This window comes from Pseudonaja textilis, chromosome Z, assembly GCF_049901715.1.
Source record: "Pseudonaja textilis isolate UNSWEBS1 chromosome Z, rPseTex1.2, whole genome shotgun sequence".
In the NCBI taxonomy this organism is placed as follows: Eukaryota; Metazoa; Chordata; class Lepidosauria; order Squamata; family Elapidae; genus Pseudonaja; species Pseudonaja textilis.
Genome location: NC_142008.1, coordinates 66,715,023 through 66,729,419, shown reverse-complemented (window position 1 = coordinate 66,729,419; position 14,397 = coordinate 66,715,023). Strand labels below are relative to the sequence as shown.

Sequence of the window (14,397 nt, the reverse complement as noted above, 5' to 3'; positions counted from 1 at the left end):
TTCTAATATCTTCTGTCTGTTTTGTTGCAATTTTTTTTGTCTTGATTGGCTGGCAATATTGTATTTCCTGTATTGGAGGCTTTTAGTGAGGCTTGGCTTCAAGTAAACGGACAGCTAACATTTATTAGGAAGCTAGGTTTCATCTGGGTGCCTGGTTGGGGTGTGTTTGAGCTGGAGGTATCGGGGGGAGGGTCTGTTTGTGCCCAGGTGTTTGCTTGGCTAGTGGTGTGGAGATTTTTTTGTTTGTGAGTGCAGGCTTCCAAATAATTGACAGTCTGGTGGAGTCATCTCTTCTATTCATGCTTTCAAGTCTTTTTTCAATCTTTGTGGCTTCTCTGATAATTCTGTGGCTGAGGTTTTCTATAGTGGTTAGGGTTTTGGTGCCATTGAAGTCGATGCTATGGCCTGTGGCTTTCATGTGTTGGACTAGTGAGGAAGTGTGTTCCAGGTTTTTTTACTGCATTTTTGTGTTCATCCAGGCAGGTACTTATTCTTCTATTAGTCTGTCTGATGTATGTGGCAGGGCATGATGTGCAGGGGACTTCATATATGCCTTGGTTTTCCAGGTCAATTTTATCTTTGGGGTTTCTTAGGAGGGCTGCTATTTTTCTGTCTGTTTTCAAGGCAGTCTTGATGTGATCTTACTGATTTTGTCTGTAGTACCTCTTATGTAGGGCAGGACAGCTGTTCATCTTCTATATATTAGAACTTAGTGTGTATTTTTAAGCAATGTACCATGCAGAATTCATCTGATCAGAGTTATATGTTACAAAATAGAGGTTAGAAATTGAATGTTATAATTGTAAAGACATACATTAAATTTTAAATAAGATTTGAATGGACAGTAATTAAAAGATATAAAGGTGTTACACTCCAGGGGAAATCTTGCTTTATGAGAAAAGAAAATATGAAATTGTAAACAGGAGATACAAAAGTATAAATATAATGATTAGAAAGATACCGAAACTTAGAAAAAGATATGTAATGGAATTTAGAAAGAAATGAGATAATTAAAAATAAGGTTGAGGAAAGTAAGGGAAGGGAAAATTATTGAGAAAATGATAAAATAGGTATAAGATATGGAATAGAATATAAAGACAAATATGTAATTGAGTTTATGTCTGTATGGAGATGTGATAACCTGGAATCACGCTGTTCTCAAAAAGATATTTTATTTATATGATGTTTTGTGAAAACTCAAATAAAATTTTATTTAAAAAAAAAGAAAGCGGAACTCTTTAAACGAACAGAATTTCAAAAGGAACTTTTATTAGAAGACAGTGATAGCAGAGAGAGTGTAGGCAGAATCTGCATTTTGTGTGCTGGAGTGGTAGGTTAAACTGCTCGTTTTGAGGCCCCTTCCAATGTCCAGTTCATCTTTGAGCCAATCCCAAGGTGTGAAGATGTTGGGAGAACATCGGGCTGAGAAGGTGATGATAGGCAATTCCCAGGCACCACCATCTCGATCCTTCAGTGGTGAGATAAAACAGATGGCCCAAGGCACATTCTTTTCTCCCTTCCAACATCCCAAAGATACATTAAAGTAAAGAAAAGGAACAAAGAAACATCCCATGAGAGTATAATAGGAATCCTCCTTCCTTCCCACCGAAATGGCAAGGTTCCAATAAAGATCTATGGGACCTGACACTGACTTTATTATTTTTATAAATAAATGAAGATTTTGAATATGTCTAATATTCCTTCATTTTTTTTTCCTCCACACCAACAATCCTCTGAGTTGAGTTAGGCTGAGAGAGAATAACTCCTAAAGTCACCTAGCCAGCTTGCATTCCTAAAATGAGACTAGAAATCATGATCTCCTGGTTTCTAGCTTAATGCCTTAACCATTAAAACTGGCTCTATCTAATCTGAAAAATGCTTTTCATATCTTGTGGAAAAATTAATTTCTTTTCCTTACTTTAGAGGAGTTGCTGCAAAGTTGAAAAAATACTTTGCAATATCTTGTTATTGCTCCCATGCTTTACCAGGAGCACATTGGTACAAATTATTATTCTGTCAATAAATATTTTAGAACAATGTAACCCTTCTGTTCTGACCTATTAACACATCTTCATCACAAGCTCTCTGTGATGTCACTGTAGACATCATATATTTGACTTCAGGTATTGCAGTGTTGAAGCAGTTCTCCCCCCTTTTATGGCACAGTTCATGGCACCTGTTACCTGTATTTTCTCAATTGGTGATGACACTCTCAGTGACTAGCTCCTGCTGAGTTCATTTGAACTGTTACCTCTTCCCTGCTGGTTCCTGATTATAGAGCTTTTTTGCTTTGGGCAATCGAAAAGTTCATTTCTTGTAAACTTGTGCCTCCTGTTTTTCAATTCAAACTCATGAGAGTGTACACAGAAAGTGGAGGGACAAGAGGCAGAAGAACTGTTCCATATGACCAGAGGCCTGTTGAGTTAAGAACATTCTTTCAACCTTCAGATGTGATGGCAAGAGAAGCATTAATGGCAATGGAGGATAAACTTTTGTGTCTGCTGCTGGTTTTTTACACTTTTAAAAATTCTGCTGTACTACTATTGTAAAAAGGTGCAATGTTTCAAAATAGATTCTTTGTTTTTTTTTCTGTAGCATGGGGGGAGGTATGAGAAAAGGGAAGATCCATTTATATCCTCTCCTACTTCCATCACCTGCTGATTAGTTGACTATCTTGGAAAATGGAGAATAGCTGAATTTAAATGGAGATTATTATTTTTTTGCTGAGATTCTCCCAAGGCTAATCAGGTGAATGGATTGGAACTTAATTCTGTCATTTGTGGATCAGGTGTACTGTCTGAGTGAGCATTGTCTGACTTCAGGCTCTGAGTTTGAACTGTGGAAAGGAAATTAAATGATAAAGCAAGATAGAGTTGTGAGTTTTATTTTGTAATACTCTTTCATGAATCAGGTGTTCTACAGAAATATCTCCCTGGTTTACCTCATAACAGCTCCCCATCTCCCAGATGAATCTTGAACTGTTGGAACCAAGTTCGGTGGTTAACTAAATCTATAGTTGTCTATCAAGTCTCAAGTCTCCCTAAGAGAAGTAAGATCTGACTTGAGTACAGATGGCGCTTTTACCTGCCAGTAAATGATGCTGGCCTTTTTTAAAAACAACATTAGTCAATAGTTTTTGATAATTAGAGAAGTACAGAGTAAGCCAACATATTTTTGTTCAATCACATGAACTGAAAGAAAGGCATAAGACAAAATTGTTATATCTCTCCTGTCCAGGGGTGGGATTCTACTGGTTCTGTCCACTTTTGTAGAACCGGTTGCTCTGAAAAACAAAAAAAGTGCTTTTTCAACTGCTGTGCACTCGCACGCTGTCCAGGCAGCTAGATGATGATGATATACATGCGCGCGTCCATGCAAAGTACGCATGTGCACACAAAATGTAAAATCACCGAACCGGTAGTTACACTGGTCGGATCCCATCCCTGTCCCTAATATTTATTTGTATGTCCTAAAATGCAGGTATGGGGAAGATGTCCTAGAGGTATGGGGGGATAAAACAATAAATTAAAATTAAAAATTAAATGTTTTCTTGTAGCATAATGAATGCAACAAAAACATGTTGCTATCTCTTTCTTTTCTTTAATGTTACCCATTCTATGTTTTGCAGAATCATGTAAACCCAGCAATGGATTTTACTCAGACTCCCCCAGGAATGCTAGCCCTGGACAACATGCTGTACTTTGCCAAAAACCAGCAGGATGCTTATATCCGGGTAAGGCCTCTTTCTTATCATAGGTATATTTATCATTTGGTCTTTCTGTCCCTCTTTTTAAAATCCATTTGTCAAGCTTGCTCTCGAGTTGCCACCATTATTCTAGGAAGGCACTTGGGGTAATAATACAGTTAATAGGTAATGCAGAAAATAGTGCTGTATAGAACCACATTTTTTGTATGTTTTGATGACTGCTGAGCAGTGATCTCAATTTATTTTCAGGTCAAAATAATGCCCTGCTGATAGATTCATTTGATTGATCTTCTATATATTTTGAATCCACAAAGAAAGGAATAAGTATTATTGATTTCATTTACTTATGCAAGATAAAGGAATGCTGATTCATTTTTCTATTGTCCACTTTTAGTTCCTACTCACTTTTTGCCTACATGCTTATCTGAAAGCAGAGAATTATATTTGGTTTCTTTTATTCTATTTCTAACATTTTAGCAAAGACTAGTTGAATAAGCTTCATAAACTTTAATCTTAGGAAATGCAGTAAAATGGAGATAATTTGACTGACAAAGTAGTTATGCTCCCCTGTTATTTAAATTTGATTGGCTTAATTCTATGGGGAATAGAAAAATTATTATCTCCCAGCAAAACAAGATCAAGAATTCCTCCATCTGAAAAATCTCACGATGATAAAGTTTTGATTAAAAATAAGTTTCATCTCAAATTTTCTACAGCTTTATTCAGATAGGGGATGAAACTAAAGCCTAGTATATTTTTGTAAAGGGCAATTTAACTAAGACAAGACAATGGTAAACAATGCCATCCATGTGCAATTATGCTATAACATAATTAAACATTGTGACATTAAACATTGTGACTTTCAGATCTCTTTCAGTATTTCTCATTCAAAATCTATTAAATAAACAATGATATTTTCTTTTCTTTTTTTTAAAAAAAAGAGTTTTTATTTTTTTAAAAACAATCATTCACATACAAAACATAAAAACACAAAACCATCTTCTATTTTATATACATACAGTGTGTCAGTTGGTTACAAATCTTTTGTGCTATCCTTTTGTAGTCATTACTCACAGTTTATATCAATTTTCACATTGTCAAAATAACATATGCTTATATATTTATCAGTTATTAATCATCCACGACTAAACTATTTATTCCATCATTTTATACGAGATATTCCAAATTTTAAAATTTATGTTATACTTTCAACCAATGGTTATATATATCTATATTATGTTTTATATCAGTATATTAAATTTCTATCATAGAATTGTCTAGTGTATTACATTACCATGTCTTTTTGTCCAACCATTGATAAAACAAATCCCATATCATATATAATTGTTTATCTTCTTGTTCTCTAATTTCAAATGTCACTTTACTCATTTCAGCACAGTCCATAATTTTTTTAATAACTTCTTCCTGCATAGGCATTTTATCATTTTTCCAATTCTTAGCAAATACAATCCTGGCCGCTGTTAAAACATTTACAATCAAATATTTCAACTCTTTGTTATATATTTCCAGTATAATTCCCAATAAAAAGATCTCTGGTTTAAAGTCTATATGTTGTTTTATCATTTTTTCCAACCATGTGTGGATTTTAGTCCAATATTTTTTTGCGTCTGAACATGTCCACCACATATGGTAATATGAACCAGGTATCTGATGACATTTCCAACATTTATCCGATTTATTCTTAAACATTCTCTCAAGTCTTGTCGGGGGTAGATGTCACCTGTAAAACATCTTATACAAATTTTCTTTATATGCAGTTGACATTGTCATTTTATAATTTTGAGACCACAATTTTTGCCATTTTTCTAAATCAATCCCATATCCAAAAATTTTCCCCAAAGCAATCATCGTTTCTTTAACTTGTTCCTCCTCCAGGTTAAATTCTAATAAATGTCCATAAAGTTTTTTAATTACTTTTTCATCAGTACCCATCAAGATTTTATCTAAATCAGTCAACTTATCATAAATACCTTCTGTTTTAACATCTTTGTCAAATCTGGATTGTATTTGCAAATATGAAAACCAGTTCATTTTTACATCTAGTTCTTCCAACGCTTGCATAGATTTAAGTTCACCCTTTTCATTCAATATCTCACCATATCTAACTGTTTGTTCCTTTTTATATATTATTGGATAAGGAAAAGCTTCAATAGTGGATATCCATAATGGAATTTTTAAATAGTATTGTCTTTTTATGTTCTCCCAATTCGAAAACAGTGCCTCTCAGATGTAATGTCTTCTAAAATACCCCTATGTTTTGGTTCCCTTATACCAAAGGAAGGCATGTCATCCCAACAGCAAGTCATGCCCTTCTAAGGTCAATAGTCTACTGTTCCTTAATGTTATCCATTCCTTTACCCACATCAAATTGGTCACCTGGTAATACAACTCCCAATTGGGCAAGGTAAACCCTCCTCTTGTTCTTGCATCTTGTAACAATTTTAGTTTTATTCTTGCTTTTTTGCCCTGCCAAATATATTTCAACACAATTCTATTTAGGTCTTCAACAAACTCTTTCCCTAGTTGGATTGGGATTGCCTGGAATAGATATAAAATTCTAGGCAATACATTCATCTTAATTGTAGATATTCTCCCAATCAATGATAATTGTAAATTTCCCCATTTTTTCAAATCTGTCACAATCTGCTGTTTGAGTTTAAGATAATTATCCTCTTTCAGTGTGCTACATCTGGTGTAATATATATCCCTAAATACTTAACCTTGTTTGTGACCTGTATTTCTAAAACTTCTTCCAACTCTTTCTTTCATCTTGCTAACATATTCGTTGTTAATATCTTTATTTTATCTTTATTTATTTTCAAACCTGCTACTTTTCCATATTCTTCTATTTTTTCTGTTAGTTTGGGTGCTGTTTCCAATGGGTCTTCTAATTTGAATACCAGGTCATCTGCAAAAGCTTGCAATTTATACTCTTCCTTTTTGATTTTCATTCCTTTTATTTCTTTATCTTCTCTAATATTTCTTTTCAAAACTTCCAGTGTTAACACGAACAGCAGGGGCAACAGTGGACAACTTTGTCTTGTCCCTTTTCTTATATCTAATATCTTTGCAGTTTGTTCATAGTATATCATTTCAATGGCTTGAATAATTTTTTTACCAAAGCCCATTTGTGTCAATTGAGATAAGTTGAATTGCCAACTCACATTATCCAAGGCTTTTTGTGCGTCTAAAAACATCAAAGCCGTTTGCTTTATAGGATGCGCCTCATAGTATTCCAGAGTATCCAAAATAATTCTCACATTGTCTTTGATTTGTCTCTTTGGCAGGAATCCATTTTGATCAATATGGATAACATTATTTAAATATCTTTTTAGTCTTTCTGCCAAAATTGAAGCAAAAATTTTATAATATAATAATAGAGTTATAGGTCTGTAATTTTTAACTTGCTGCAGGTCTGTATCCTCCTTTGGTATAAGTGTAATATATGGTTCTGTCCATGTTTTGGGTATTCTTTTCTTTAACATAACTTCATTCATAACTTCTAGTAGGTGAAGATTCAATATTTCCAGGAAAGTCTTGTAAAACTCCACTGGTAAGCCATCTGGACCTGGTGCTTTCCCAACGTTCTGGTTTTTTAAGGCTTCTGTTAATTCAATCATTGTTATATTTCCTTCTAGCATTGTTTCAATATCTTTAGGTATCTGAGATAAATTCACTTTCTGTAAATATTGCTTAACTTTTTCTGCTTGAATATTCTCTTGAAAGTAGAATTTTCCGTAGTAATCTTGTATAATTTTTTTCTTCTCCTCATTTCCATAGCAAACATGTCCTTCTTCATTTATTAATTGGCTAATTCTTCTTGATTCTCTATCCTTTCTCAATTTATAAGCTAGCCATCTGCCTGGTTTATTTGCATCTTCAAAGTAATTCTGTTTAGCATTTTTAATTTTTTGTGCTAGTTCCTCTTTTTCCATTAGTCCCATTTTATGTTTAATTATATCCATTTTATTTTTTAATGTCTTTTTTTGCAGGGACTTCTGTAGATCTTTTTCTAATCTTTTATAATCATCCTCCAATGTTTTGAAAGTCTTTTTCTGTTTTATATTTCTTTTCCTTGTGTAGTCTATTATCAAGCCTCTTGTGTAGGCCTTCATTGTGTCCCAGAGATTCTGTAAAGATGTGTCCTCTTTTCTATTTTCTTTAAAAAACAAAACAAATTATTTCTCTATTTTCTGTTTAAAGTCTTTTTCTTTTAATATCGTATTATTTAATGCCCATCTAGATCTCCTCTTATATCCTTCCCAAATAACTATCACTGGATTATGATCTGCCCAGGTGCTTGTTTCTATTTCAATCTCTTGTATGCTGGCCAGTAATTCTGCTGACATCCACATTTCTCTCTCTCCATGCATCTTTTAGGTTAAATTCTTCAGTTATTCAAAAGAAAGATTTTGGTAGTATCTTTCTAGCTTTCTTTATTGATTTCTGCGTTTTATAGTCCAACTGATCATTAACTATTCCATTAAGATCTCCCATCATAAAAAATATTAACATCTCCAATTCAATTATTTTCATATGTTATCATTTGGAGCATAGATTGCAATTAAAAATGTGTTAACATTATTGTCCATTTTGTCAACCATCAAAATCCTTCCATTGTCATCTGAGTAAATTAATTCTGCCGAAATTGTATCTTTAATATATAAAACCACACCTCTTTTTTAGTTTGTGTCAGCGACATAAATAATTTCACTATTTTTTTTTGTTTCAATATATATTCATGTTGTTTTTTGATATGTACTTCTTGTAGGCAAATTATATCAAAATTTAATTTTTCTAATTTGTGAAATACTTTCCTTCTTTTAGTAGCCAAATTAAGTCCATTTAAGTTAATCGTAATCAATTTTCTTTCCTCCATTTTGGGCTTTGTGAGGGGTTTTTATTGCTCTAGAAGGTCTTAATTCTTGTTGCTCTCTGGGTACACCACCTACTGCACCTTCTTCTTTTTCTTTTTCAATTATTGCTATACACTCCTCTTGAAATTCAATTAATGACTCTTCCTTTCTTGCTTCTTCCTCCTTTCCTCTGAAATATTCTAAGTAGAATAGCTCAGCTTTTCCAACTGTGTCAATTCTGTGTCTTTGTTCCTGCCAGATGAACAAGAAGCCTTCTGGCATCAGCCATCTGTAGTTTACTCCTCTTTTAAGTAACTCTTTGATCAAAAATAAGTATTCTCTTCTCATCTCTCTTACTCTTCTTGGTACCTGTTTCAGCACCACAATTTCTTTATACTTTAAATTTTTCTCTCTTGCTACCTGCAGTATCTGTGTCTTGATAATCTTTTTAGTGAATCTGATATGAACTTCTCTTGGTAGTCTGTTTCTCATTGCATATTTTGTATAGATATGGAACATTTCATCCATCCCATCCATCATCTTCTCTTTGGTTACCTCTAATGCTTCTGCCAATATTTCTGTCATTATTTCAGCAAGATTTTCACCTTTTCCTTCTTCTACATTTTGAAATCCTAAGTAAAATTCTGATCTATAAATTTCCCATCATAATGGTTCGCACTTGCCCTTCTCAACATCGCTCAATCGAGTACCAATATCTCCAATTTTCTTGTCCTTTGTGTATCTTCTTCAATTTTTTACAATCTATCTTCAGATTTCATCATCATCTGTTAAATATTTTCTACTTTCTCATCTGTCTTTTCAGTTCTTTGCTCAATATTCTCCATTCTCTTTTCAATCTTCTGAATTCCTTGCATAATCATCTGTAATATCATTTCCTTCTCTTTCTCCTGTTGTAAGATTGTCTATATTGACCGTTGTCCTCCAGATAGTGAAGAGGCTATTGGAAGCTGGTTGTCTTTCTGCTCATCTTGTAGTGCTTACCTGTAAAGAGGGAGAGAGAAAAAAGAGAAAAGGAAAAAGAAAAAAAAAGGAGCGCAGGCAGGCAATTACCACTCCAAAAAATAAAAAGGGAAAAAGAAAAATCTTTAGGCACTTATCCAATTATTAATCCAATTATTTCTCTTAATAAAAGAGAGAAAAGGAAGAGGATAAAAAAAAGGTAAAAAATTTACATTCTAGTTTCTAGAATAGAAGGTTGAAATCCAAATATAAAAATCCAGCTGCGGGGAGAGTAAAAAGGAGATGAAAAATAACCTAAAGTTAAGCCAGCCACTGCCACTGAGTATCCAAGGCTCTTTAATAAATCAACTCAATGTTTCTAGTTCCAGTATTTTCAAGGTCACTTCAATCTTCTTTCTTTCAACTTCAACTCGAAGCTCTAATTATTTATAGTTTCACAGAGTGGCACCTGCATCTGCCATGCTCATCCCACTATCTTTTCCAGCGCAAAGCTCAAAGTCCTTGAGTAAAGCACAAACAAAGAAACAATATTTCCAAGCCTGTAGATGGCAGTGCTACTTTTTTCCCCCTTCACTTTCATTCCCCCCTCATGTATCCAATACCAGGAACAAAAAGAGAAAATGAAATCCTTCCTTTTTTTTAAAAAAAAAAAAAGTAAAAGTAAAATTCAAATCCAAAAGAAGAGTCTTAATCAAAACAGACTTTCAAAAAATTGTTTTAAAAAAGTAAAAACAAAGATGGAAAATTTTAAAGAAACCAGTCCAGTTTAAAATTCAGTTGTTTTACCAAATTCAAAGTTCAAAAAAAGGGGGAAAAAAACCTTTCACTTTAACTAGCTTAATTTCGCTGCTTAAACTCTTTTCTCTACACTTTTAATTTCACTTTAAATCTTTTTGGTGTTCTCTTCAAGCAATAATAAGTAAAAGTTCATCTCACCAAACTGACACACTTTCCTTCAATCTCTTCCATTCCGGAACTGTCCCAGTTTCAGCAGCTTGAATGGCTGCCTCTCCGCCGCCGGCAAAAGGGCTTTTCCTGGATTGACCAGGGACTTTGCGATGTCCCTGGGATTGACAGGAGATGCCTTAATTAATCACTGTCTCTATGGGACGGTTTAGGTCCGTCGGAACCATCCAGCAGTGGAGATATCAATAGCGATCTTGGAGATCAAGATCACACATTGTGCCGCCCCGACGCCAGCTCTGCTCTCCCCAACAATATTTTCATAGTAAATATTAATTATGCAATAAAACCAAGATTTTAATGACACAATGTATAAATACTTCAATATAAATGTCTTTAATGAAGTACTTTCAATTTTCATTTAAAGTATAACAGAATAACAAAGTTGGAAGGGACCTTAGAGGTCTTCTAGTCCAACCCACTGCTCAGGCAGGAAGCCCTATACCATTTCAGACAAATGGTTCTCCAATCTCTTCTTAAAAACGTCTAATTTTGAAGCATTTATAACTTCTGGAGTCAAGTTGTTCCATTGATTAATTGTTCTAACTTTCAGGAAATTTCTCCTTGGTTGCTTCTCTCCTTAAATAGTTTCCATACATTGCTTCTTGTCCTGCCTTCAGATACTTTGGAGAATAGTTCATCCTTCTTCGTGGCAACCCTGAGAACACTGCTATCATGTCATCATTAGTTCTTTTTTTCATTAAACTAGACATATCCAATTCCAGCAACTGTTCTTTGTATGTTTTAGCCTCCAGTCCCCTAATCATCTTTGTTGCTCTTCTCTGCTGCACTCTTTCTAAAGTCTCAACATCTTTTTTTACATCATGGTGACCAAAACAGGATGCAATATTCCAAGTGTGATCTTACCAGGGGATTATAAAGTGGTACTAACATTTCACATGATCTTGATTAGTAATTTTAATGTGTGGACTTCAAATCCACGGGAGATTGGCAAAAGATATAAATTCAATGATTTTGAATGGCTGAGGGTGGCTTTTGTCAAGTGGATCTTTACTACATTTTTCCAATTTATACAGGATCTTTAAACTTTTGTTCTACTTAATAAACAAATACCATGTGGGTTTTTTTAAACCTTTTGTTTAGAACTTTATCATTCAATTGTATACCAAAAAAGTATGGAATCCCAATTCAAATTAGAATGGAAGCCCTTAGAGCAGGGATATCAAATTCAAGGCCCATGGGCTGGATCCAACCCGCAGGTGCTTAATTCTGGCCCATGGGGCAGTCAAGGAAACTGTGAAGGACTGGCTTGCGATGGCTCTGCCAGTGAAAATGCAGCCCCAGGCTTCATTTTTGCTGGCAGAGGGCTTCAGGAGGCCATTCAGGATGAAAATGGGGCTGGCAGAGGGCTTTAGGAAACCATCCAGGCCGAAAACAGGGTACCCCATTTTCCCTTTTGCATTTGAGCATCCAAGAAGGGAGAGGAAAGGAAAAGAAGAAAGACAAAGAAAAAGAAGGAAAGATAGGAAGAGAGCAAGTAATTAAAAAAAAGGAAATAGGAGAAGAAGAAGAAAGGAGAATTGAAGAGGGATGGAAAAAGAAGTGATACCGAAGTGGCCATGACCATCCCGGCCATTTGGCCTCCCAAAGTCAAACACTACCCTGATGCGGCCCTCAATGAAATCAAGTTTGACACACATGCCTTAGTGTTTTTCCCATGACAATTCAAATAAAATAGGCTATTTGCTAGTATAGCACATCAATAACTATGGAATTAATGCAAAGAAATAATATCAGGTGAATTTTTTTTCTAGAAATTTGTAGTATATTGAGGCACTTTTTTCAGAGGAAGGTGCTAATTTTTCTGCAATGATAGGTCTTCTTATATTTTTAGGAAGACAAGGCAGATTTTTTTCATCAGTGATTAAGCTTAATATTTTTAAAATAAAAATGAGAATGTTTGGGTTTCTTTTAAAGTTCTAGTAAAATAAATACATTAATTTCTGTGTTTTGTACTTTGTCATTTATTTATCTGTCTATTTATTTATTTATTTATCTATCTATCTGTTGCATTTATTACATGATCATAGTGGGCTCAAAGTTGATATGAGCAAAAATCTGTTTTATATAGTCGTAATAAGATTCCTGTCAGGTGACAATAAGTTATTTCACACCCATGTACAGTTTGTGTATAAGATAAACTTTCACAAACCTATAAAAGAAACTTTCCTTTCAGTATAAGATTATATCTCTAAGGATAACTATTAACACTGAAGATATCCCATGTAAATGTAATCACTGCAATTTTTACAAAAAACCATTCATTAACATGTACTGCAGATATATGTTTAATTCCTAATTACAATATTAAAATTGTTTATTGAATTCTAAAAAAGATTTAAAACCAATAGATCACCTTATTTATGGTACATAAACTTTCAAATGTTTCAACATCTTTGGTTTTTTAGAAGATTATTATTCATTCCCTGAAAAACAGCATTAGTTATCTTCTGTCGTGTAGCATAATTATAAAGGAATCAGGCATGCATTCTGGGACACAGACCTTAAGGGAAATAGCTCTGTAAGGACTGGAATACGTAACATGAACTGAAAGTGAACATATTGCAGTACTAGTCTCTACAGAAGATTGAGGCTTCCCCAATTAATGCTTGACAAACAAACTGTTATGCCACATAATGTTTAATTCCATCATTGATTAATCCATGTATTCTATTATCACATGGAATAGAACAGAAAACTACTCTAACTCAAGTGATTAGTTTCACACATTTAGCAATCCTGTGCCAAAGACTAGAGGCAACTTTCAAAGATATTGATTTGGATAGCTGCCACAGTTTTTGATTTAGTTAATATCCATCTAAAAATTCCCTCTGCTGTCACTTACTGCTGCATTCAGCCAGATTAAAAGGTCATAACTTTTTATTCAGTTATCATATCTAGAAGGTAAAGTTTTGAGTAGTTAATAAAACTGGGAATCCTTGCTTAAAAACCAATGCTTCTCAAAAGGCTGTGGGAGAATGCAAGATGTAAGGTAGCATTTCAAGCAGGACTTGAATGGAAAATATCCTTATATACTGTACATATATAACAGTATGGTACACTGATTCAATAGATTTGGACAGGAAGGCACTGCAGAGAGTGATTAATTCGGCACAAGAAATCATTGGTTGCCCCCTAATACCACTTTGCCAGGTCTTGTTGTTTCAGAAGAGTAAGGAAGATACTTAGGGACGATTCACATCCTGAAGTGTCTTTTCTCACTTTTACCATCAGGCAGAAGACACAGAATTCTAGCCAGCCAGACAAACAGGTTTAAAAACAGCTTTTATCCTTGGGCTGCCAGTCTCCTAAATACAACTACAATCACTCCATGCATACATGGAAACATATGACTGGTTTCTCCCTAATTACTTGTATAAGGACCGTTTTCTATATTATTCATGTTGTATTGTATTTTTGTTATGGATAGCACCAGTAGAGGCTAAATCAATTTCTTTGTATATATGTACAATGACAATAAAGGTTATTATTATTGACAACTAATTTGACTTAAATTTGTGGTTGATCTTCTTACTGATATAGTTCTAATCTATTTATCTGTTATGGTTCTGGTGGGGTTTTTTTGTTGTTGTTAATGTCATAGGTTACTTGGAGTCCTTTGGAATTGGGATAGCTTGATGGGAAGGGATGGGATGGGATGGGATGGGATGGGATGAGAATATACCTATCTTAACTAACTTATTTCTATTTCAGATTGTATTGGAAAATAGCAGCCGAGAAGATAAGCATGAATGTCCATTTGGTCGGAGTAGCATTGAATTGACAAAGATGCTATGTGATATCTTGAAAGTAGGAGAGTTACGTAAGTCTGTCATGCTTTGTTGGACC

At 34.2% G+C, this 14,397-nt stretch overlaps 1 protein-coding gene across 10 annotated transcripts in view; it reads left to right on the top strand.

The window, feature by feature from the left end:
* ELMO1 (engulfment and cell motility 1) overlaps window positions 1-14,397 on the top strand; it is a 526,860-nt gene that overhangs the window by 284,329 nt on the left and 228,134 nt on the right. For all 10 annotated transcript variants that reach the window (XM_087917593.1, XM_087917598.1, XM_087917597.1 and 7 more), the window contains 2 exons: window positions 3,629-3,733; window positions 14,263-14,371. In XM_087917593.1, the coding sequence (XP_087773719.1) occupies window positions 3,629-3,733; window positions 14,263-14,371 (214 nt within the window). The remainder of the gene's footprint in view (window positions 1-3,628; window positions 3,734-14,262; window positions 14,372-14,397) is intronic.